This window comes from Rhea americana, unplaced genomic scaffold (assembly GCF_003343005.1).
Source record: "Rhea americana isolate MKP2758 unplaced genomic scaffold, rheAme1 scaffold_248, whole genome shotgun sequence".
NCBI classification, from domain to species: Eukaryota; Metazoa; Chordata; class Aves; order Rheiformes; family Rheidae; genus Rhea; species Rhea americana.
This window is the reverse complement of record NW_028186366.1, coordinates 1,145,140-1,167,141: the sequence shown is the minus strand read 5'-3', so window position 1 is coordinate 1,167,141 and position 22,002 is coordinate 1,145,140. Positions and strand designations below refer to the sequence as shown.

Below are 22,002 nucleotides of genomic sequence, written 5' to 3'. Positions count from 1 at the left end.
TTTTTTTATGATAAAAATACAAGGATGCCAGGATATGCTCTGTTTTACTCCAGAAGTACACACAATATTCTGAGCTAATTTTTTTCTGTGTGTAGCTACGGTTGTGGTAACCACGCATGGACGTAGTCCCATCCAAACAGGACCTATAGACAAACTGCTGTCACTTTCTGTTCCAAGCTTTCACCACTGACCACTCAAATCAGTATCAGTTAGGTCTCCTGCTCTCAGATCCATAGGTGAAATACAGGCTGCACCTTTCCTCATGACTGAACAGCAAAAGAAGCAAAATATCAAATCGGGGTCTTCAGGGGTCTGGCAGAACCTGGAAAAGAAACTTGACTTTGAGTAGGGCCAAGACTCCAGTCTTCYGTTTAGCCTTGGTTCATTTCTTCAGCTTCCTATCTAACTCGCTGCACTGCTGCATTAATAATGGAGGTTAACCTCAGATCTGCAAAATGTAAACATTGGAATGCAAATGTAAATGTTGGAACGTAAACATATGTGATCAAATGTAAATACTGGAACATAAACACACAACCAGATGTAGATACTGATACATAAACATAAATATTGGACCATAAATGTAGACAATCCAATGTAAATATTGAAATGTAAACATAAGTAACCAAATATAAATATTGGAATGTAAATACAAACAACCCAGTGTAAACACTGAGACGTAAACATTGGAGTATAGACTGATACATATGAATAATACATATAAACAACTCACTGCAAGCATCGAACTCTAAATGTAAACATTGAAAGGTAAACACAACCCAAYGTAATGTAAGCAAACATTTAAATGTAAACAACTAATGGTAAACATTGGGACATAAACAGAAATGTTTGTACGTAAAAATAATAACTCTGGCAGGTAAGAATTAACACTGGAATGTAAATGCAAACAAAACAATTTAAACATTGAARCATAAAAATTCAAGTGTAAACAGCCAAGTGTAAGCATTGGAACAAAAACATAAACGTTGGAATGTAAACAAAAACAACCTAATGTAAATAGTGAAAAGTAAACATAAGCAATCTGATGTAAACATTGCTCAAATGTAAGCAACCTAATGTAAACATTGAAACATACACATAAAATCTGAAAATAAAAACAAACATTGGAACACAAACATAAATCATTGAATATAAATGTAAACAACCAATGCAACACTGAAACATTAACATAAACTTTGCAACATAAACATAAAAAGTAAAGGTAAACATCGAAGGATAAATATCAGATCATAACATAAATATTGCAATGAGAACATAAACAACCAAATGTAAACATTGGATCATTAACATCGGAGCATAAACACAGAAAACCAGTGTAAACATTGGAATGAAAATAGCTGAATGTAACATAAATATTGGAACACAACCCAATGTAAACATTAGTCCATAACATAAACAACACAATGCAAACATACACATTGGAATGTAAACAAGCAATTTAATGTAAACATTTGGCTGTAAACACCAAGTGGAATCTAAATGTAAATAATGCAATGTAAATACTGCAATGTAAACAGAAACACCACAATGTCAGCATTGAAATAAAAAAATATTGGAATGTAAACAAACAAATGTAAAATAGGCTCATAAACATAAATGTTGAACTGTTAACATAAAGAATCCAGTATAGACATTGAAAGGTAAACGTAAGTGGAAAATGTAAGAAACATCTTCCTATTTAATTCTATGCACTGCTGCATTAATAATGGAGGCTAATTCAAAATGTGCAAAATGTAAACAGCTCTATATGAACATTGGAATGCAAATGTAAACAATCTAGTATACACACTGAAAGATAAATGTAAACACTGGAATGTAAACAACACAATATACAGATTCTTGCACAGCTCTCCAGCCCTGCAGTGGTGTCATGACACTGCCTCAGTCAGGAGCTCCCCTCAAGGGTAGCAGCCTTCTTCAGTCTGAGTTGAGGCAGGAGCTCCTTGCTCCTCCCTGCAGGCCTCCTTCCTTGCTTTTGTGCTTGTTGGGCTGGGCCCCTCTTGAGCTTGAAGGAGGTGATCCTTGAGCATCAGCCAGCTCTCTGGCACCCCTCTTCCCTCCAGGGAAGGCTACCCCACAGCATTCTGCCAWGCAGGTCTYGGAAGAGGCTAAAGCCTCCTCTTGTGAAAGCCAGGGCTGTCATCTGCTTTTTGCCTTGCTGCCTCYTTGCACGATGCTCAATTCCACCAGCTTGTGGGGGCTGCAGCCAAGGGTGGCCCTGACTGCTCTGCTGTAACTCATGGSAACGCCTGCCTGTCACAGGCRAGATGCAGCCACAGTGCTCGATGCTGCTCTCGCTGTGTCCAGCTGCCCAGGGAGTTTTTCCTCACTGCCSATGTCAAAGACAGAGCTGGAGCCGCAGACAAACATCACTAGTTGGTTTCTTCAGCGGACAGGGATCTTTGCTCACCACCAGCACCACTGGCCGAGCTGGAGGGGCGGGTGATGATCCTCTTTTTCTGCATCCTCCCCGCGTGGGCATCTTTGCTCCCTGCCAGCGCCTTCAGCAGGGCTGACGCCCCTGCTCTTCTCCATCCTCAGGGAGGCGGGAGCCTCTCTCCCTGCCAGCCTCTGGGCTTGAGSTGCCAGCARTGGCAGTGTGGCTCACAACAGGGTCCTTTGTGCCCCTGGAGGACTCAGAGGTGCTCCTGCTCTCCACCCCCTGGACACGGCTGGAGGAGTGGCTTTGGTCCGGCTCTGCCATGTCCTCCCAGGACAGGGAGCTGCAGTCCCTGAACAGCTCTCACTCTCCCAGCTGGCCCAGCTGCACAAGGAGCAGCTGTCTCTGGCCATGTAAAATGAAGGGGTCACTGTGTGGGTCACCAGCACCACCTGTGATCCCTTGCCAGCCAGGCAGCTGCTCTCCCCTCTCCAGGGGAGGCAGCAGAGTGCAGGACAGAGGTGCTGCCAGAGCCCGCAGGGTGATGCGCCAGCTGCTGCCCTGAGCTGGGGGCAGCCYGGGGCCCCCTTGCCAGGGCAGGAGACACCCGTGCTGGCAGGGTGCCCCTGGCCTCCTGGCACCTCCGTGTGCGGGCAAAGCAGCCCCAGGCTGCTGCCACCAGCTCCAAGGCTCAGCAGGCTGCTGCTTCCTCAGTGCCCGGACGGCCCCATGCCTTGTGTGCTCGCCCGAGGAGGACTCCCTGGCCCCGGCAGCTGCGCTCTCCACTCTGCCCCCCCCCCCACAACAGCCTCCTCCAGCAGCAGGCTGCAGAGCATCTGCTGCTGGCCCGGGGGACACCTTGGCTGTCCTCAGCTTTGGCCTCCACCTCAGCAGCTCCACCCCGCAGGGGAGGCAAGCAGGCGTGAGTGGGGGCTCAGGGCCAGCTCTCCCCAAAAGCCTCTCCCTGCACTGCCCAGCCATGCCCAGCGGACAAGCCCGAGGAAGGAGCCACCGCTTCCAAAGGAGCCATCTCTGTGTGCCCAGCCCTGCTGGGCTCCTGCAGAGGCAGCCAGGTGCTCACACATGCCGGGGAGCTGCCCGGGGATGGTCGGCAGCTCTGGTGGCCTYCCTCACCCACGGGCGCTGCCTGCTGTGTGGCAGAGCTGCTCTAGCACCTCCTGCTCTTCTCCGCTGCCCGCAGGCACAGCGGGCTGCGGCSGACACACGCGGCTGTGAGGACGGGGCGGCTCTTCCTCGCGGGGCGGAAGGGCAGCTGGTGTGGCATGGGGGGCACCTCTCCAGAGCCCAGTGCCCTCCCACAAGGACAGCCAGTGCTGCGCTCGGGGGGCTGCTGACCCAGACCCGTGGCACACAGGGGGACAGATGCCCAGCACAGACCGGTGCCATGGCAGCCGGAGCCGGGGAGCACGGGGGGCTCCCGCCCGGCGCAGGGCTCCTGCCTGTCCCTGAGGGACGCAGCGGCAGGCTCCCGGGTGAGAGCTCTGCGAGGCCCCTTCCTTCCCTCCCAGCAGCAGGGCTCGACAGCGGAGGGTCCCGTGGCCAGCTCGCAGCTCCCTCGGCTCCTTCTCGCACCCAGGCCACGGTTCCCTCTCGGCGCCTCCGGAGGCAGCTGCAGAGCTCCCAGCACCTCCCAAGCACATGGGGCTCCACCGGCAACGGGAACGCTGTCTGCCGCCCCCAGCAGGCCCAACACCAGCTACCTCTGGCCACATGCGGCACCGCAGCCTCCCTCCACCCAGGTGCGGCGACAACAGCAAGGCAAAGGCCACAGCCTGGCCACCATGGCCGCCTGGCCTCCCGGTGCCAGCATCTCCCGCCCTTTGGCACCAGTGCCCTGGGTCTTCTGCTGCGTCTGGCGGCCACCCTGCTCCCTGGCCCRTGCCCAGCAGCAGCTGCTTGCTCTTCCGACACTGCCGCTCCCCAGAAGCCTGGCCCTGGGGGTGTCATGACGCTGGCTCAGCCAGGAGGTCCTCCAGAGGGTCCCCACGTGCTGCCAGTCYGCTCATGCCTCCCAGCTGCCCCCAGCTGGGCTGAGAGACTGGGCAAGGAATGCAGCCTCCAGCCCTGGCCCACCCACCTGCTCCATGGAGGTTCAAGGCGACAGTCACATTTGAACAACTCTTCTTACGATACCAGAAGATCTCTTAAGCAATCCTAGGCAGTACAACTAATATCAAAGGCTAAAAGAAAAACTGAACTTACTACTTTTGACATGGAACAGCTGCTGTCTTATTCTTTATTTTGCAATCACATCACTGTCAGTAATCTTTCTAGAGCATGTCAGATTGTAGCAAAACAACACGTTTCATTATCTATCACTCTGTTCAGCTTTCATCTGGTAAGACAGTCATTTATTTGCTTTCAGTAGGCCTAGTAAGAGATCTAGGGGAATGCAGCTCTGAGTCACTCTGTACAAGTGAAACAGGTCTCTGGTAGCTGGGCTAGACCTATGGCCCTACCAATAACCAAATCTCAAACCTCACAGTCTCTCCTGTAGCTGGCTTGGCCCTCCTGGTCCCTCCAGTATGCCAGCTTTCACACAACTCTGGTCTCCGCACTGTCCAGCCCACACTTTCGGCCTCTTCAGTGCTTGTCCCCCAGCCCCTTATCCTCTCAGCCAGCTAACCCAGCTCAATGTTTGCTAGCAATTACATATTGACATATGCCCCACACAGTATTCACACCCTCAGCTGCTGGCATGCCAGAAGCATGGTCCTCTGTGACCTATGGCCCCTTCCCCAGATCCTGCCGCTTAGACATCTCATGCCCTCCTGTCTCTCCAACTGTTGGCACCACAGATACAGAGGCCCCTAGAGCCCCTAAATATTCCATAATAAATCCTGTACAAAATGAAGATGCTCTTACCCAGCAACCCATAATGAGTCCTGTATCCCTGTAGGCAGTAACCCCCTCAGTCTGGAAAGTGATCCAGAGAGATAATCCCATTGGCAATGGGTTGAGTGCTCTCCCCTGACACCTTGGAGTAACGGGGTCAGGATGCTGGGTTCCTGTGCTTAGGTTATTGGGGTTCCTCTGCTCTCCTTTGTGTTCATGGAGATGAGCCTTTAAGCATAGAACCTCCTCCTTCAGACCCAATTAAGAGAGCTATTAACAGCACAAGCATACAAAAGTGCCAAGTAGCAAACAGTTCTGCTGGTGTAACCCAAAGATTGGTAGATGCAGCAATAAAACAAGCTGGGTAGAAACAATTTACAGAGAAGGTTGTCAAGGCCAGTCTAGTCCAGYTATACCTAAGATGGCATGTGCCAACACAGCTTGGTTTTGAGAAACAGATTGCAAAGGGTCCATATTGACAATTCTAGCAGCAGAGCTGAGGCTTAGTGACAGCAGTTGGGAGCTATCACCTCTGTAGCCAGGAGAGGTTGTATGGTCATAGCCCACACTCACAGAACTCAAAATTGATTCTCTCTTGTGCAAAAAAAGTAGTAACAAAATCATAAGCTCCGATCAGATGTATTCAGCTGTCCAGTGAACATGAGGTGGGGTATATTACACATAGGCTGGTCATTTCATTATTTGTATCAGAATAAAGACAAGACATCACACTTCTTTCTTTTCTGTCTGTCTTTTTTTCTTTCTTTTTTGGGGAATTTTCCCCACAGGATGTTTATTACTAATCAGTAATTACTTTTCAGCTCTCAGAACATAAGAAAAAGTAATTACATTCTGATAAGACATAGTACTCCTGGTTTCAGAAGATGCTATTAGCTGGTTTCATATTCTCCTTTATTCATGTCTTGCACGAAAAAAAAAACAAAAAGGAATTTTTCTTAAGTGAGGCACTTCCCCAGCCTAGAATCCAGTCCTTTAAGGTTGGCAAAGATTACTTCTAGTAGCAAGGTTTGGGTTTTTTAGAGAATRGGAGTGGAATCTGAATGATGACCTAAACATAAGTATTAACACATTTTATCTTACATATCTGAACCTCCAGTACTACACAGAACCTAGCAGGCAGTAACACTTGCATTTAGTTTGACTCTCCAAAACATCCCATGAATTATTTGATACCAAATCTCTGACCTGAGTTCAAAAAAAATCATCCCTGGCAGAAAAACTCCTTTTCACTTTGGAATGCTATGTACGCCTATGTATACACACACAGAGCAAACACAATCCACCAGTACTTTACATGATGAGCATGTTTTTGTCTCTGCTACCACCTCTACCAGTTCTTCTCCTGCCCACTTCAGCTGCTGCCATCCTGACTTTTCCTGTACACTACAATGGATGCGGTCTGTAGAGGTCAGAGCTCAAAGACTAAAATACACTCCAAACTTTTGGGTTATCACAGATAAACAGCAATGTTAGCCAGCAAACTTTTCAAGTGACTAAGACTTTTGACCTCAAACATATTGCAAAAACAAGATACTTTGATACTTGTATCAAAGATGACTTAGATATGCTGATATGCTGATAAATGATAAAAACTGATGGATAAATATCCATCTAAATCTCAAATGTTTCCCTTCCGTACTTAGCATGTCATTCTCGTGCCTTACATTATGCAGTGTATGAGCATTATGCTGCAGATTTCCATTCCAAGAGAAGCGTAGGTATCTGATCCTTCACAATCAGGAACAGCTTACTGGGAAATTGGCAAAGACCTACCTTAATRATAGCAAAAGTTTTAGAAGCAACACTGCTGCTCTCTGACCCTGGCTCTGTAGCACAGCCTGAGGCGGGCCACTGCGCCCTCACCTGTTACACAGAGCTGACGTTTGAACTCTGATCAGTTCTTTGATCCATTTGTGGGACTGCAAAGTGAAGTGAAGTGAAGTGAAGTGAAGTGAAGTGAAGTGACCGGCATCCTGCGGTGTAGAGAAGGAAAAGGGCAGTCATTTTATATGCCAGTATGGTTGCTGAAGTCTTTTAATGATCTACATAATCTTACATTTAACAGCTAAACAGAAACACATATCCTCRAAGAGGAGCAAGGAGACTTCACCATGTAGAACAGTCCAAAGCACAAATACCTAGCTTGGGTAAATAGATTGTCCTAATTGGACTTTACCAAGACTTTGATCTCAGTTACCTGACAAACTTCCTTAGTAGTTACAGGAAACTCAGAGTTAATTTTATTTACAGCTACATTTGACATGATGAAATATACATTTTGCAGCAGCACAGAAATTCAAATCAAAAGCTCCTAGTATTTCAAGCTTTGTAAAGATGAGGAAGCAAATGTTTCCCTAATACGAACAAGATATTTTCAAACATCAAAAGAGGTTTTGTATGATTTTTATTAAGGTAGTATTTACGAAATATTGCAAATTCATAACATTTGTTCAGCTTGCACATATTAATGGTATAAAAACCCCCAGTTAAGTCAGTACTGAATTATAAAAATTTTCATTTTAAAATTACTGAAAAAGCACACCTTATCCAGTATTTTCTTATCCAAGTAAACATACATATGAAATTAAAAATGAGTATATTTTGCGTTTCAATAAACAAAAGGGATCATAAAACATTCTCTCTTTTTGATCCTGCATAAAATTCTTACAGTGAGCATTTTAATGCAACTACAAAATGTTGTTCTTCTGAAATTAAGTGGTCTCTACAGTCATTAAAACAAGAAAATTTTAAAGTATGGGGAAATCTAATACACTTCTATAGATTATTAGGGTTAAGAGATGGGAAACGGAGTAACCACAGTTCATGAAGCTCTGTCACCACTGAAATAAAATATTCCTCCTTGAAAATGTTCAAGTTAACTAGTAACCAAGTTAACACTAGGTGTTAACTAGTGACCAAGTCATGAAACTACTGTCATGAAACATTTCGTGACTGCTGCTGTGATATTGGAAAAAAAATCACTTTTTAATTAATTAATTWATTTATTTTTACAAAACACAAGTTTTCTATCACATAATCTGTTTTTCAGTCAAAAAATTCACACACAAGTAGAAAAAAAACAAAAGCAGTTTTTGGTACATTGCTAACAACATGATATATTAGGTAGGCCTTTTTTGTTTGTTTAATCTTATGTGTATATTAAACACAATCCTCATACAAAGGAGGACAAAATTGAGGTTTTTGCCATGGACAAAAACTTTATAAAAACATTACACACTTAAAATACAAAATATCTATAGTACATGTCAGATTAGTTAGTAGTAGCATTCGAGGTTTCTGGAGACTGAAGAAATTCATAGGGATCATGAACCATGTCTTGTTGCTCTCCAACACTCAGATGAGAGGGGCTTCCTGTAGAAAATGAAAGAAAAAAAAGACCTTTTAAAAGTATAGAAAAATATCAGCAATAGAGCACATGTGTATGTACGTTTGTGTATTTTTATATATATATATATATATATATAAAAATAAACAGCATAGTTACTTAGTATGTTCTTTCCAGTCTTTTTGAACAGCACAGACATTTAAATGATACTTAAATAGTAAGGAAATTCTTAGGAGGGGTGCGGGAGGAGGGGGGAAAGAAGCCTCAGGATTCCTTAGCAATTTAGATCCCTTTTGAAAAAGTAATCAGTCTTTTACTCTGTACTGAAAAAAATATCTAACTTAGTATTATCCAAACAGTATTTCCTACTTTCTCAGAAATGGCACCAAATTATGAAGTGGTGTGTTACCCTATCGTCCTGTTTTATGACTGAATCTCGGGTTTACAGTTGACAATGGAAGGTTATTGCAGAATCCCATGTTACTTGGTGCTTGGTTACTGAAGTAAAATAAACATAATCTACTCCTTAGCAGCATAAAATACAAGGACATATTATAGTCTGTCAAATATCATTTTACTTCACAGTTATATCAATCCCATTTAATCTGAAGTAAGTGACTAGAATTAGTGTTTTTATTTCCGCAGATGAAAAGTATGTCTTTTTAGTTGCCTTTACACTCATATTTAAAAATTAGTATGAGATTCTGCAGTCTGTATACTGTCTAATCAGAGTAATTTCATGTAAAGGTTTATGCAAGTTAAAAGATAAGTTTCCAGGTTATTTCAATTGCAGCAGAAATACTGCAACTTCTGTGACACAATTAACTTTACCAAGATGATGCTGGTCTCTTTCAGAGGTATTGGACAGGGAACTCAGATTAGATGATGGCCGGGATCCCACTCTGTCAGCTTGAGCCTCATGGAGGTCTTGCAGCAGTTTAGTTGTTTCATCCAAGTGTAAATGGTTATCATCATGATCAAGCTCCTTCTTCACCTTTCCTAAGAGCAAGGAGTTATCAATCAAAACTAGTAATTAGCACATGTGAATTAACAAGTCACAATAAGTAAATTCTCGAATAAATTATCACAAGTGTTGCCTATTGCACAAAAGAGCTGAATCTTGCTCTGGGCCATGGGAAAGGCTGAAACTGAACTGAATTTCTCTAAGTTTCCTAGTATTTAAAAGTAGGAGCTTAATTTGTATTGCTGATCTGTCAAGCTGTAGACAAAAAAAATAATAAGTTTAGCTTACAGTAAGACAGAGGAAGTTAGCAGAAGAGTTAATTAAATATCTAACATGAAATACAGTTAAAATAGAACACACCATCTAGGGAGGCTGAGAAATCCCCATTATGGAAGATTTCCCCATCTCTTCCAGCTGTACTCAATTTACAGTAAGCCAAAGAAAGTTGAACTATAAAATCAATTAGAAGTATGTGTCATATGTTGTTCTTTCAAATGAAGAGTTAAAAAAAGAAAAAAAAAAGAAAAAAGGAAAATAGAGGGGAAACAAAACTTTCACTTCAGTTTTGAACTGTGTTCAATACAATGCTTGCCAACTTTGTAAGAATTATGGTGAGAAATAGGATATGCTATAATCTCTCTCCAGAACCCAAGTATTCTGAAAAAAAGATTATTTATAGAAAGACCACTCACAGTTCTTAAAGAAAAAAATATGAGTAGCTTTCAATAGAGCAGTTTTCAATTCATCGCAAGACTAATTCCTAACATTATCTCTGAAACAGATATATATTAATACAGATATATATGCACTGATTTATTGAACAGCAATAAAATTAGTGCGTGACAGAGTTTACAGTTGCTTTTCAAAGACTACTACATCCATAGGAAAAATCCGTACAAAAATTTTTAAGCTTTCTGTCACCTGGCTTATTTCTTTTAACAGATGGTTTGGCATCTTTCACATACTGAATTAAAGGCATCTTTAACCATGATCAAAAGTTAATTTTGTGATGAAATTTTTGAATACATCTGATCAACTCAGCAGCCTGCAAAAATGCGAACATTATTTTCTGTATTTAAAAAAGAATGTCTATAAACAATGTATATTTGAAACAACAAACCCTTTGCTGCCTCCCTTTTTGAAGCTAGTCTTCCCAGTACCTGAATTTTTTTCCTGATTGTTATTTTGGGACATTTGAAGTGGTGTTATAATTGAGTTTGACATATTTACTACTCAGTTCCCAAACGGTTATTTCAAAAGACAGTATATAAAGCAATAATAGTGTTGAGCCATAGTTCACACTGATTCCTCAACTTACATTACTATGAAAATGTTTTTTAAAAAATTTCAAACTCATGATGTGTAAATGCTTTATTTTCTCAAGGTATAAAAAGTTGGTTTGTCTAGCATAGGGGAGTTTCAAAGGAAAAAATGAACTGAGGTTTCATTTCCCTTGTACCAGCCATAGACTTTTATTTACATTGACTTTAGAACTATTAACTCTTTGAGTACTTTTTCTTAGCAAATCCAGCTGTTACTTTGACTAAATGTTACAACTAAACCATAATTGATGCCTTGCATATTTAATTACTTACCTAAAGAACTTAACATGGATATATCAAGAGATACATCTGAATATGGTTTCATAGAAAGAAAGTCCAAGTCAGAAGTATTATTGTCTCCAGCAGATTCTCCAACCTAATTAAAATACAAGAAATGGGAAGACTTAAGACCAACATTAGCGACAACTTGTCACAGTAACTAACAGTTCAAGGTAAATGCATAGATCTGCACTTTCAAAAGCGTGCAGCAGCAACACTTGAGACTGGAACTTCCTAGACTAAGCTTAGCCAACCTGCAGCTCACAGGCATTACAAACATGGTTCCAGGACATATTGTATCATTAGAATGACAAAAGATCCAGGAAGGGATCTGTAGGATAGTCTGAAACTTTCACCTAAATCATCCAGGATTGCTGAAACCAACATTATCAAAACGTCTGGAACTCAACTATATGCTCAGTTCATCCCAGTCCCATAGCAAAAGGCTAGGGGAAGCATTATCAGTGCCCTTCCCATGAACCATTTCCAGAACTCCTTTTCCCTCACCTTCCCAATGCAACAGTGGATGTACTGAAAGTTTCAGCACGTAATTCATAAAGCCAGTAAGACAGACCTCCCTATTCTAGACAGCATCACCTGGAGCTAGACTCTAGTAAGCATATCTTTACACTTTTAGATAATGAAATATAGGCTGTACTACAACCATCTCATTTCTTCCATATTCACTACAACACTTCTATGCAATGGCAAAAATTAGAAGAGAAAATTACAAGCTAGTAAGTTTCAAAACACATTCTATCAGAATTCCAGCAGCAGAAATGGGACATGCAATGTATGATATCACCAGGTATTTTTATTTTATATTTCTAAAAAATAACTTTGTACTTGCATGAATTACCTTGACTGGTCACCTTCTAAAGAAATACAAATCTTCCCACAAAACCTGTATGAAATATTTATAAAAGTATAATTTTACTGGCATTTACAATGTAGTAGTTATAATTTTTATGTGAATTGGCATGGAATCCTGTCGTGCATATCCTTTGTTGTGACAAATAATTTGCAAGATAACACTTGTACCACTTAAAATAGTATTTGCTGATTAGCAGCTGTAGAAGGGAAAGATATGTATTTCATTCACCTGTATTTTCTAACAAACATTTTCTAGATGTGGAAAAACTGGTAAATACTACTTCTTTTTCTCCACTTTTACAGCAGGATAGACCTCAAATATTCATCATTAGCAGATCAAAAATCTTTCAGACTCCTGTTATTTCTGCCTCTGAGATTTATGCATGMTGAATTAAACCAGAGAATACAGAACAGGACAAACAAAACCACTAACCAAAACAGAATGAATGTTAGAGAATACATTTTAAGTAATGAAAACTTATTCCAGATACCGAAATGTTAATCCTCTACCTCAGAACATGCTGAAATAAAATGAATGTGTGTAACACTTCCATTTTCTACATACAAACCATTTTACCATTATCTGTTTGGAAGAATCTGGACAAGTATTCCGCAACTTGTGTTCTTCTTTTATGAGAACTGGCAGAACCTAAGGTACCAAATCATATCTCAGTTATTGCCACTTTACAGCTTGGACTAGTGTTTTTTAAAAATACTCTTAATTCATGCAATTTACGAGTTCGCTATGATCAGATTTTAGGCCATCATGGAGAACTTGTTAGTACAGGTCTTTATCTTTTTATTTTTAAATAAAACTAAGACTAGCTCTTCTTTAACAGATCACCATATATGTTCACATAAGCAACTAATTTAGAACTAGCCAGGCTAGCAGGCTTTTTTTTTTTTTTTTTTTAAAGATATAAGCTTTATCAATCTTTTCCTGTAAATAACAGGAATTGAATAAATTCTGCATTAATTAAAATGGGGAATTTGAATGTTGAAAACCCAGGGAACATCATGTTCTCTAAAATAAGACACTTTTCCCCAACCAAGTATCAGCATAGCTTACTTTAACTTCATCCAGTGGTTTTACTGGAATGTTTCGCCTCTGTGGAGAAATAATACTACCAATTACTTTTTTCAACATAGGCAAAAGATCTTTTTCATACAACATCAACTATATTCAAGCTTCTCACATACACTGAAGATACCTAATACTTTTCACATATCTGTAATGTATTGTAATGTAATTACAATATAAAGAATGCTGTTCTGAAACATCTTACTATTATCCATTTTAATGGATGTTTGAATTCCCTTATGCTATTTCTTCTGCCCATGAACTTTATGCTCAAGTGTAAAATCTTACTCATTAGTACAGCAACTTCTGGTATCCAATCATTTAAAGCTGCACTTGCAGAGACATTTCTTACTCAAATGTAACAGTATAAAATACTCAAGCATAAAACACCATGGCACATCTCTAGTGAAACACACTCAGCTGTGCAAAATCTATACACATTCGCATATACCCGAACTGAACAGTCTAAGTGTAAATAGCCATTGACCATTTGAAAGATGTTCAAAAAATTCTTATTTGGAACAAGATTCCTACAACAAGGCAGCAAAAGTGTTAAAGCATACATTTTACTTACTATAAGCTAAGTTATATATATTGCATATACATTTTTACATATAGAAGAAAATAGAATAGAATACAGAATAGAAATAGAAAATAGAAGAATACAGAATATTATAATACTAGATTTTTTTAATTAATTCTTTGCATTTTTCTTCCTTTTAGGGAAGATGTTTCATGTTCAAACTGTTTCCAGTAGAGACAATGTACAAACATCCAGAAAAGTCTCAAGGGTCCCCAATATCTTACATTCTGTTGTCTCCCTTCCCACATACATTGCCCACTCTATCCAATTTCTAAGACTGAAGAGGTTAGCACAATTTAATTCCCACCACATTAGGAAGTTTGATAACTTTTTTCCCTCCTCTATTCACAATTTTTTTCTTTCTTCTAGAATCACTCAAAACACTACCATTTTAAACAGCAGGCAACTATGTCAGACTAACAGTGGTTTTCAGAGTGCAGATAACATTAAATATGATTTTGCAATTTTTGGTAGTCTATTTTGTCCTGGGAATGTGAACACTGCTACCCACTAATATGTACATTTCTGGGGAAAAACTCTTCTCCACTCTTAATATGAATATCTCAGAAAAATCATTTTCGGAAATGAGTTAAACTTTTTGGTTTAAACAGATCACGTGAATTCAAGAGTTAGCATCATTGGGTATAGGTACCAATGAAGTGGTATTATTTTATTCTCTAACACTATTTTAATTCCCCAAATAACAAATCCTTCTATAAAGGATGTATTTTACATTTTAAAAAGAAAAGAAAAATCTAACATAAGCATTGCAATCTAACTCAGAAGCAGATATTAGGTCATTGCTTTATACTAAGTGACAGAGCTGCTCATGCAGCCCTGATTGGTCCCACCCCTAAGTTGCACCCTCCTGCCTCTTCCTTTCTGCAGTCACATGGTGAACCAGATTAGAGTGCTGATCTAGCTGCGGAAAGTGAAAAAAATAATAATAATAAAAATAAAGAAAAAAATAGAAAGGTTACTTCTAAGTTGATTAATTCAGTTTCTAATTTGGTTCACCACATGGCTACATGAACAGCTAAGCCTGCACAACAGACGAAGGCAAGAAGGGGGAGGGCTGGGCGTAGGGACGACTTAAACTGACACTGGAAAACAAAGCATCTCAAACTATATTAAAAACAAAGCCAGGTCCATCGTGGTTTTGATAAACCAGTGACATTTCAGTGCATCAGGGACCCACCTGCTTTAGCTGATAAATAGTTTTGGAATGATCTCCACCAGTGATCTGGTCCAGAAGATCATCCACTATTTTCTTGCTGTAATTTCCAGCATCCTTCACAAATTCTTGTAAGCTAGCAGGAAGAGAGATATTACCAATAGAAGAAAAGAAATGCTTTCATTAAAAACAAAAACAAAAAACAAACAAACAAAAAAAACCAACCCCCCCCCCCCACCATCTTATATTATGGTTTTCTCCTTGTACTTTTACATTCTCATGTGCCTTTAGGAAAAAAAATGATTGGACCCTCAAGATTTTTCATTTATTTATTTTTACTAAACAAAGCTTTATAATAAACTATTTTTAAAGTAAATTTTAGAAAAATCAGGATTGGGAGCAATTGATCTGAGAAGTTGGCATTAAAGCAGTAACTCTTTCTTCAGTAAAAAAGCCTTTCAAATAAGGAAGCACTTACCTTAAGGCACATTGTATCCCAGTCTCATCACCATATGCTGAGTATAGCAGTTCCATTTCATCTGATTTCAAATCATGAAATATAGAATTGTTTTGCATGGAAAGTGCTGTGCTTGCACTTGTAAGAAAGGTTACTAAATGGTTAGAATAAAGAGAAGACAAATAATTATCACAAGTGTGAAATCACTGGAAAAGGAAATGTTTCTGTAAGCAAGTATATAAAGTTTCAGTAGCCTGTTATTTTATTCTGCTTCCTTCCCCTACGACCTCCAAATTGAATTTCAAGAACAATATTTCAAAGACCCTTCCAGAATCCAGAACTGCGTCATTCAAGTGTATAAACAAATGTACTTATGCTGTCAAAAAATAAAGAACTAAGCTAACCAAAAAAATTTTTTTCCTATTACAGATTCCTGCTTTTTGTGTGGCTGATTCACTGTTTGGCCATCAGTTTCTAGAGAGCAGACTGAAATCAAACCTTATTTGGCAACTGAAACATAGAATCCATATTTAGCCAGGAAATTTAAAAACAATACTTCAGCAGGTTAAGACACCAAGTCCTACATAAGAGTAGGTTAGAAACTATATCAAGACTATTAGAACTAGAGTAGCAAAAGGAAAAAAAAGCAAGTTTTAATAGAACGGCACTACAGCTTGTGAAAATAATGTCATCTGATACAAGAATCTAAACAATCAAAAGGTTTGTTCTCCACTCTAAAGGAGGTAGGTGCTCTGCAAAATATTTCTGCCACAGCAAACAGGGGAGTTTTAWTAAAAAGTTTCAACTGTGGATATGACATTACAGCAAAACATTAATCAACAGACTCTTAATTTTGTTACATTTAATAGCCCAAAAAATGCAATTTAATTAAAAATCACATTCTACTGTGAATTGAAATAATTAAATATTTTTCAAAAAGACACTGGGATACAGGTATAATCTGGAAATTTTTATGTCTGGAATTTGCTCAAGCATTTAAATAATGCAAAAGTTAAAACACATTCTTCTCTGGCATTTACCTTTGTTTCTTCGTTCATCTTTAAATCCCAGTGTAGTGAAGCCAGGTAATAATTTGCTTGACAGTGAACTAAGATCCACTGGGTGAGTCTCTTCCTCTGTAATAATTTGATTTAAAAGAACGTTCATTTTAACAAAATGTATTTAATGTTTAAGATTAATTCATGGTGAATATTGGCTATTGCTCCTTTTAAAAAGTCATAGTTACCATAAAAGCTAAATGTTTAAGCTGTACAGTTTTATCAAGTACAGGTACAGCAATTCACATTCTCCATTTAAATTTCAAGTATATATTGTAACTAACTTTCCATATCTTAACCACAAAGTCTATGGCTTATTTCCCTTCTAATGAATATAGCATCATCAATCAGCACTAGCTGATTCATAAATATTTAAACATGCAGATACTATGAAAGCAATAAAAGCAGTTTTTTATGCTGTTTACAGAACAGTTTGGCTATAGAAACCCAACCACAATAAAAAGAAAATTGTTAAGGTAAGTACATTAGAAAAAAAAAATATTGCTGCAGCCATGATGGTAAAGTACTGAAGAACTGCATAATTAAAACATCTCATAACATTTGCAATACGGTTTTATATGGACCCACCACCACCACCAATTCTGTACTTAGGATACTTCCCATGGCTCTGTTACATAATCTAATGGTAATTATACTCGGTTACTAAACTGCAGAAAGCAAATATATAACTAGAAATTTACTAGGATAGAAGAAAAGTCTACAACAAAAATTCTAATTATAGTCTTAGCTTCAAGTCCAGTATAACTAGTACTAACTAAACAAACTAAAAAGATTCAGGAGCACAGAAACATCAAGAATCATATAGTACTTCACTGCTCCCATTGCCATCACTGTCTAAATTTTCATAGTGGCATGATTTCAGAGATAATCACGTTCATTTTATTATTTGTTCAGAAACAGGTAATTGCATGAAGGCATTCAAAACGCTCAATTTCATTGTCAGAATTATTTTCTACAAACTTAGATAATAAATGAAAAAATTTAGACAACAGCTGAGATACAGGCTTCCATCTCCCAAATGAGATCAACAGAAGTTTGACTAGTCAAAAGGGTCCACGCCTTCATCAACCCCAGTGACAGATAACCTGTGAATGAACTCCAGTCTCAAAAACTGCAGATGTAAAAGTGCAAAATCAACATGTCATGCAGCAGCACAAACACTATGCAGTTTCTTTTATTGTAAACTTTCCATGGCTTCTGCCTTTTGAGCTCAAGACTAGAAAGAGTAGAAAGCATAAAATAAATAACATACAGTAGCAAAACAAGCAAAAATGCATAGAATAGATTAAGGAACTACAGAAAAACAATTAAGCAAAACTTGTATACCAGAAAATTAGCAGATAACTTAAATTAGGTAATGCATATACAAAATTAGCTTTCTCTGCTCTTTTCTGTATATGTGCATTGAATATTTAGGCAGGACAACAACATTTTCATTCACCTTTTTGTCTATTAGATTTTAAGATTCTAGGTAACCTGGAGCAAAAGCCTGTCTTCTAACTTCTCTGTAAAGTTGTAGCAAAATGTAAGTGCTTATAAACAGATATCATTTTATCTTCATATTGTTAGTTTCAGTAAAACAAAGCACCTGAAGAGAAAAGTGAAAACCTGAAAGGTCAAGAGAAACATTTTGGAGTTACTAAATCTAGCTCTTGTGGCAAACTTTTGGGGAAATACAGATTTTTTGATTTTAAAAAGAACTCATTTGTGCTACGCAGGATCTGCATGTACATTTAAGCCTTCAAAATCTGCTAGAACATACACTTTTTGAAATGTTTATTTAAAGGATTAAGACATTTACCTTCTGCTTCCGGATCAGATGAGTTGACTACACTGAATAACAGAGTTCCATCTCCATTCTTTTTCAGATAACCAATCTGTAAACAGAAAGATACAGAAGCACTTTCATAATTCCTAACAGTCCCAACGTTTTTTAAGCAACTGCTTCTCTGTCAAACGTACGACTCCTCCTCCATTCTCCCAAGTCAGATCTAAAGTTTGCATCCAAGAAAAAAACAATTCCCATTAAATCCTACATGTTCTAGACTTGCACACTTTCTTTCCAGAAGCAAAATCACAACTCCTATCCTCCTATCTGCAGTCTCTCATTGCTTACTTCCAAGTCTCCTATCTGCAATCTATCTCACTGCTTATTTCCAAGTCTAGACTGAACTCCTTGTTTTCAAATTTCATTCACAACTTTCTCTAATAATATTCTCTAATAACATACTATCAGATTTATAAGAGGAGGAAGTGCTGTGACAGAGCAATCAGACAACGTGTATGTGATAGTAAAAAGACAACTGAAGACCTAGAAGATGACAGAACATGAGTCTAATTAGAGCTACAAACTGTTAAAAAAAAGCTAATATTAAAAACAGACTACATATGAAGCATGCAAAACATTTTATCTTCTTTAAGGAGAGTGTATCTCATCTTCTGTGTGGAGAAGAGAGAATAAATACAGTCAAATGAATTGAACAGTAAATCTCCATTTTGTTTTTTTCTTCTTCTTGAGAGCTTATCACTGTCTCTATGTAAGGCCAAAGTTAACGGTGGCATACAATTAGAATAAAGTAGTGATAAACATTTGAGAGAGGGATAAGCAGGAATGATACCTTCAGGTGACACAAGATAACAACGGGTGAACCTTTAAGAATGCATCAGCATCACCTAGATCCAGTGGGCTCTGCAGTGGATTGTCTAGCTGATTAACATATTACACACTAACATGTCAAAATGCAGAGCATGTAGAATATCCTGCTGCTTTCTCACACACTGATTACAGTAAAAACTCTCTTCAACACATCACTATTTGAAGGTACACAGTTGTATATACGCATCAATAAAGCAGGTAAATAGCAGAAGACTACTGTTCCTGCAAAAGGTTTTTAAAAAGCCACTCTTATCCTGCAGTTTTCCAAATAGCCTTGGTTTCTAGCAAGTCTTCTAATTATCCAGGAAGCAGAAATATCTTGAAAGAGCTAAGCCTTCTTCCATCATTCTTTGGGGTTTTATTTCCCAATTCAGCTGAGTCCAAGATGCTTAAATTTAAAGACATAGCTGCTACCACTAATGTTTCAAGGTAAATGTTTCTTCTGCAACACTAGTTAAAAGCTAGGTGGAAAAATGAGGATGCAGCAACACCCTGAACCTTTTTTGACTGAGGCAGTCACTAGACTGTGACAGAATAGAAATTAAATTAATGTGCAGTGATGGTGGTAAGCTGCCACATGATGCAAAGGAAACAGACTAACATGCATCTATGCACACGCCTGCTGCTGCATTTATTCCAACTCTAGCATCAATTAACACAGGAAACCATAATTACTAGAAAGCTAAGAAAAATGCAGTCCAAAAACAATGCACGCTGAGGAAACTGTATTATGAGTATCACTGAGCTTCTCCTCCTATATCCTGGAATACCACAAAAAGCAAATGTTGGAATGTATGCATCAGAATTATGTTCAAGATCATCTAAACTGTGGTTAGTACCCTTCAAAACTCTTAATATAGAGTGCTAGCTACTCTTAATTACTGAGGAATCTTTGTATTTTGTACTCACACAAGAGTGTGTTATAGTTGACAGCTACTGTTGGCTGGTAAAAAACTAAAAGGGGCTCAGAATGAGGAGAATATAAACTGTTAAGTTTAGCTCAGTTGGTTAGAGCATGGTGCTAATAAAGCCAAGGTCACGGGTTTGATCCCCATATGGGCCACTGGTTTGAGGGTTGGACTAGATGATCTCCAGAGGTCCCTTCCAACCTTACCAATTCTATGATTCTATGTTACTAAAAACAGTAAGTTAAGGAACACCAAGTGCTGACTTCTTCTGGGGTAGAGAGGAATCATAATAACCCTTCAACCTATGCTAAAGTTTGCTTTCCTTCTGAAGTTGCAACAGTAAGAGAGTATGATGCTATTTTAATCACTGTTAATCCTAATGTTACCAAACAACACCAAAGGCTGCAATTAAGGAAGCTAGAACAAAGCCTGAACAATGTTTCACTGTTTTCTGCAGATGAATTTCTAAATATGTTTAACACAACATTTGTACCAACCCTAAAATGGACTTCAATGTGAACTAAATGACAGACAGTAACTATCTTCATATTCCATGCAGAGCACAAATTACCCTTCCTAGATGCAACATTCCTCAAACAACAAACACAAGCCCACTTCCTGTGATGAAGCAAATAGTATTCAATAGTCAAACACAACACAGAATTGTTAACTTGATCGTGCAGTGGACCTTGCTGTTGGGTAGATATCTATTGATCCTATCCCGAGCTTCATCCGCTGCATGTTCCACTAGTGCCAGGACATGTTCTTCAGCAGTGCTATCTGTCAGGCTGCATGCATTTCCCTCAGGTTCAAAAATGCAACTAAATAAAGAAAAGAATAGTAGTTTTACATATCAAAAGACAAGACAAAACAAAACAAAGCCCTGAATTCTGGAGTTTCTAACTGAACAAAAGTTAGTTCCACTCTTCTCTCAGGAGGACGCTTTAGGCACTGGATATTTTCTCCTCTTTGCTTAACTAGGAATTTCTCTCTGTATAGAGATTCAGATCTGTTGCACAAGAAGTTTTGCTACTAAAGAGAATAAAATGATCACAGGGTCATGCTATTATGAGAAAAATGTCTTTAAATTTTTTTGTTCCATTGAAGCTTTAAGAAAATATGCACACAACTGAAAACTCTGGAACAGCTGGGTCTTTCTATCACATTCTACACTACGTAATGAACAAGAACTGAGTGAGTGTTGCAGCACTCTGGATGAAATTTTTCAAAAATGGCTTAGATACTAAGGTGTCTATGTGAGCAAGTCACTTCTTAAAGTATAACATAGAGCTCCATACTGCTTTAATACCTCTTGAAAATGTCAATTATGGAGGCAAAAATATCTGCTATTAGGACCAATTCTCCTCTATATATTCTCGCATATCAAAAACAGTAACAATTTTCCTACTGAAGCCAAAACTCACGTTTTTAAGTGTGAAGTTATTCAGAAAGACAAAATAATCAAAAGTACTAGAATTACATAAACATTGAAGAGAACCAGAAAGTAAAAGCTGTTTCAAACTGATCCCCCCCAAAACTGGGTAGCAGGACAGAATTAAAGGCCAGTAATTCTTAGCTGTCTGATTGTACAGCAAGTTAGATCTTAAAGACAAGCGTAGTAATAGATTGCATGCAGTCTCAATTCTTTGCTCTGTTAACTACCTGTATTTGAACATGAGCACAAAAAAAGATGGCGAAGTACCAAGTTACTTCCATAAAGGAAGTTACTTAAGAATTAATCAGAAAGGAAAAAATCTATTGTTCTAGGCACCATATAAACCACGTTATAGTATCTTTTCAAAAAGAATCTATAGAATCTGTATCAAGTCTGAAGTCTCATTAACCAAAAGGTACTTTCAATTAATTCCATGTACAATCCATTTAACAGTGAACAAATTACACTTTGATAATTGCCAGTAAAACAGTGACAGCTATGTTTCTGAATGCTGACATGAGTAGATCCAATTAAAAAAGATTACTTAAGAGTTCAAAGTGTTTTTCT

At 38.8% G+C, this 22,002-nt stretch overlaps 1 protein-coding gene across 3 annotated transcripts in view; it reads right to left on the bottom strand.

Annotated features, from left to right (window-relative positions):
* Positions 1-7,495: 7,495 nt before the first annotated feature.
* BRD9 (bromodomain containing 9) overlaps positions 7,496-22,002 on the bottom strand; it is a 24,830-nt gene continuing 10,323 nt past the window's right edge. For all 3 annotated transcript variants that reach the window (XM_085306830.1, XM_085306831.1, XM_085306832.1), the window contains exons 8-17: positions 20,689-20,821; positions 18,238-18,313; positions 16,398-16,493; positions 15,379-15,511; positions 14,925-15,036; positions 13,132-13,170; positions 12,640-12,711; positions 11,184-11,286; positions 9,456-9,623; positions 7,496-8,650 (exon numbers count right to left, since the gene is read on the bottom strand). In XM_085306830.1, coding sequence (XP_085162956.1) covers positions 8,550-8,650; positions 9,456-9,623; positions 11,184-11,286; positions 12,640-12,711; positions 13,132-13,170; positions 14,925-15,036; positions 15,379-15,511; positions 16,398-16,493; positions 18,238-18,313; positions 20,689-20,821 — 1,033 coding nt within the window. In that variant the 3' untranslated portion in view covers positions 7,496-8,549. The remainder of the gene's footprint in view (positions 8,651-9,455; positions 9,624-11,183; positions 11,287-12,639; positions 12,712-13,131; positions 13,171-14,924; positions 15,037-15,378; positions 15,512-16,397; positions 16,494-18,237; positions 18,314-20,688; positions 20,822-22,002) is intronic.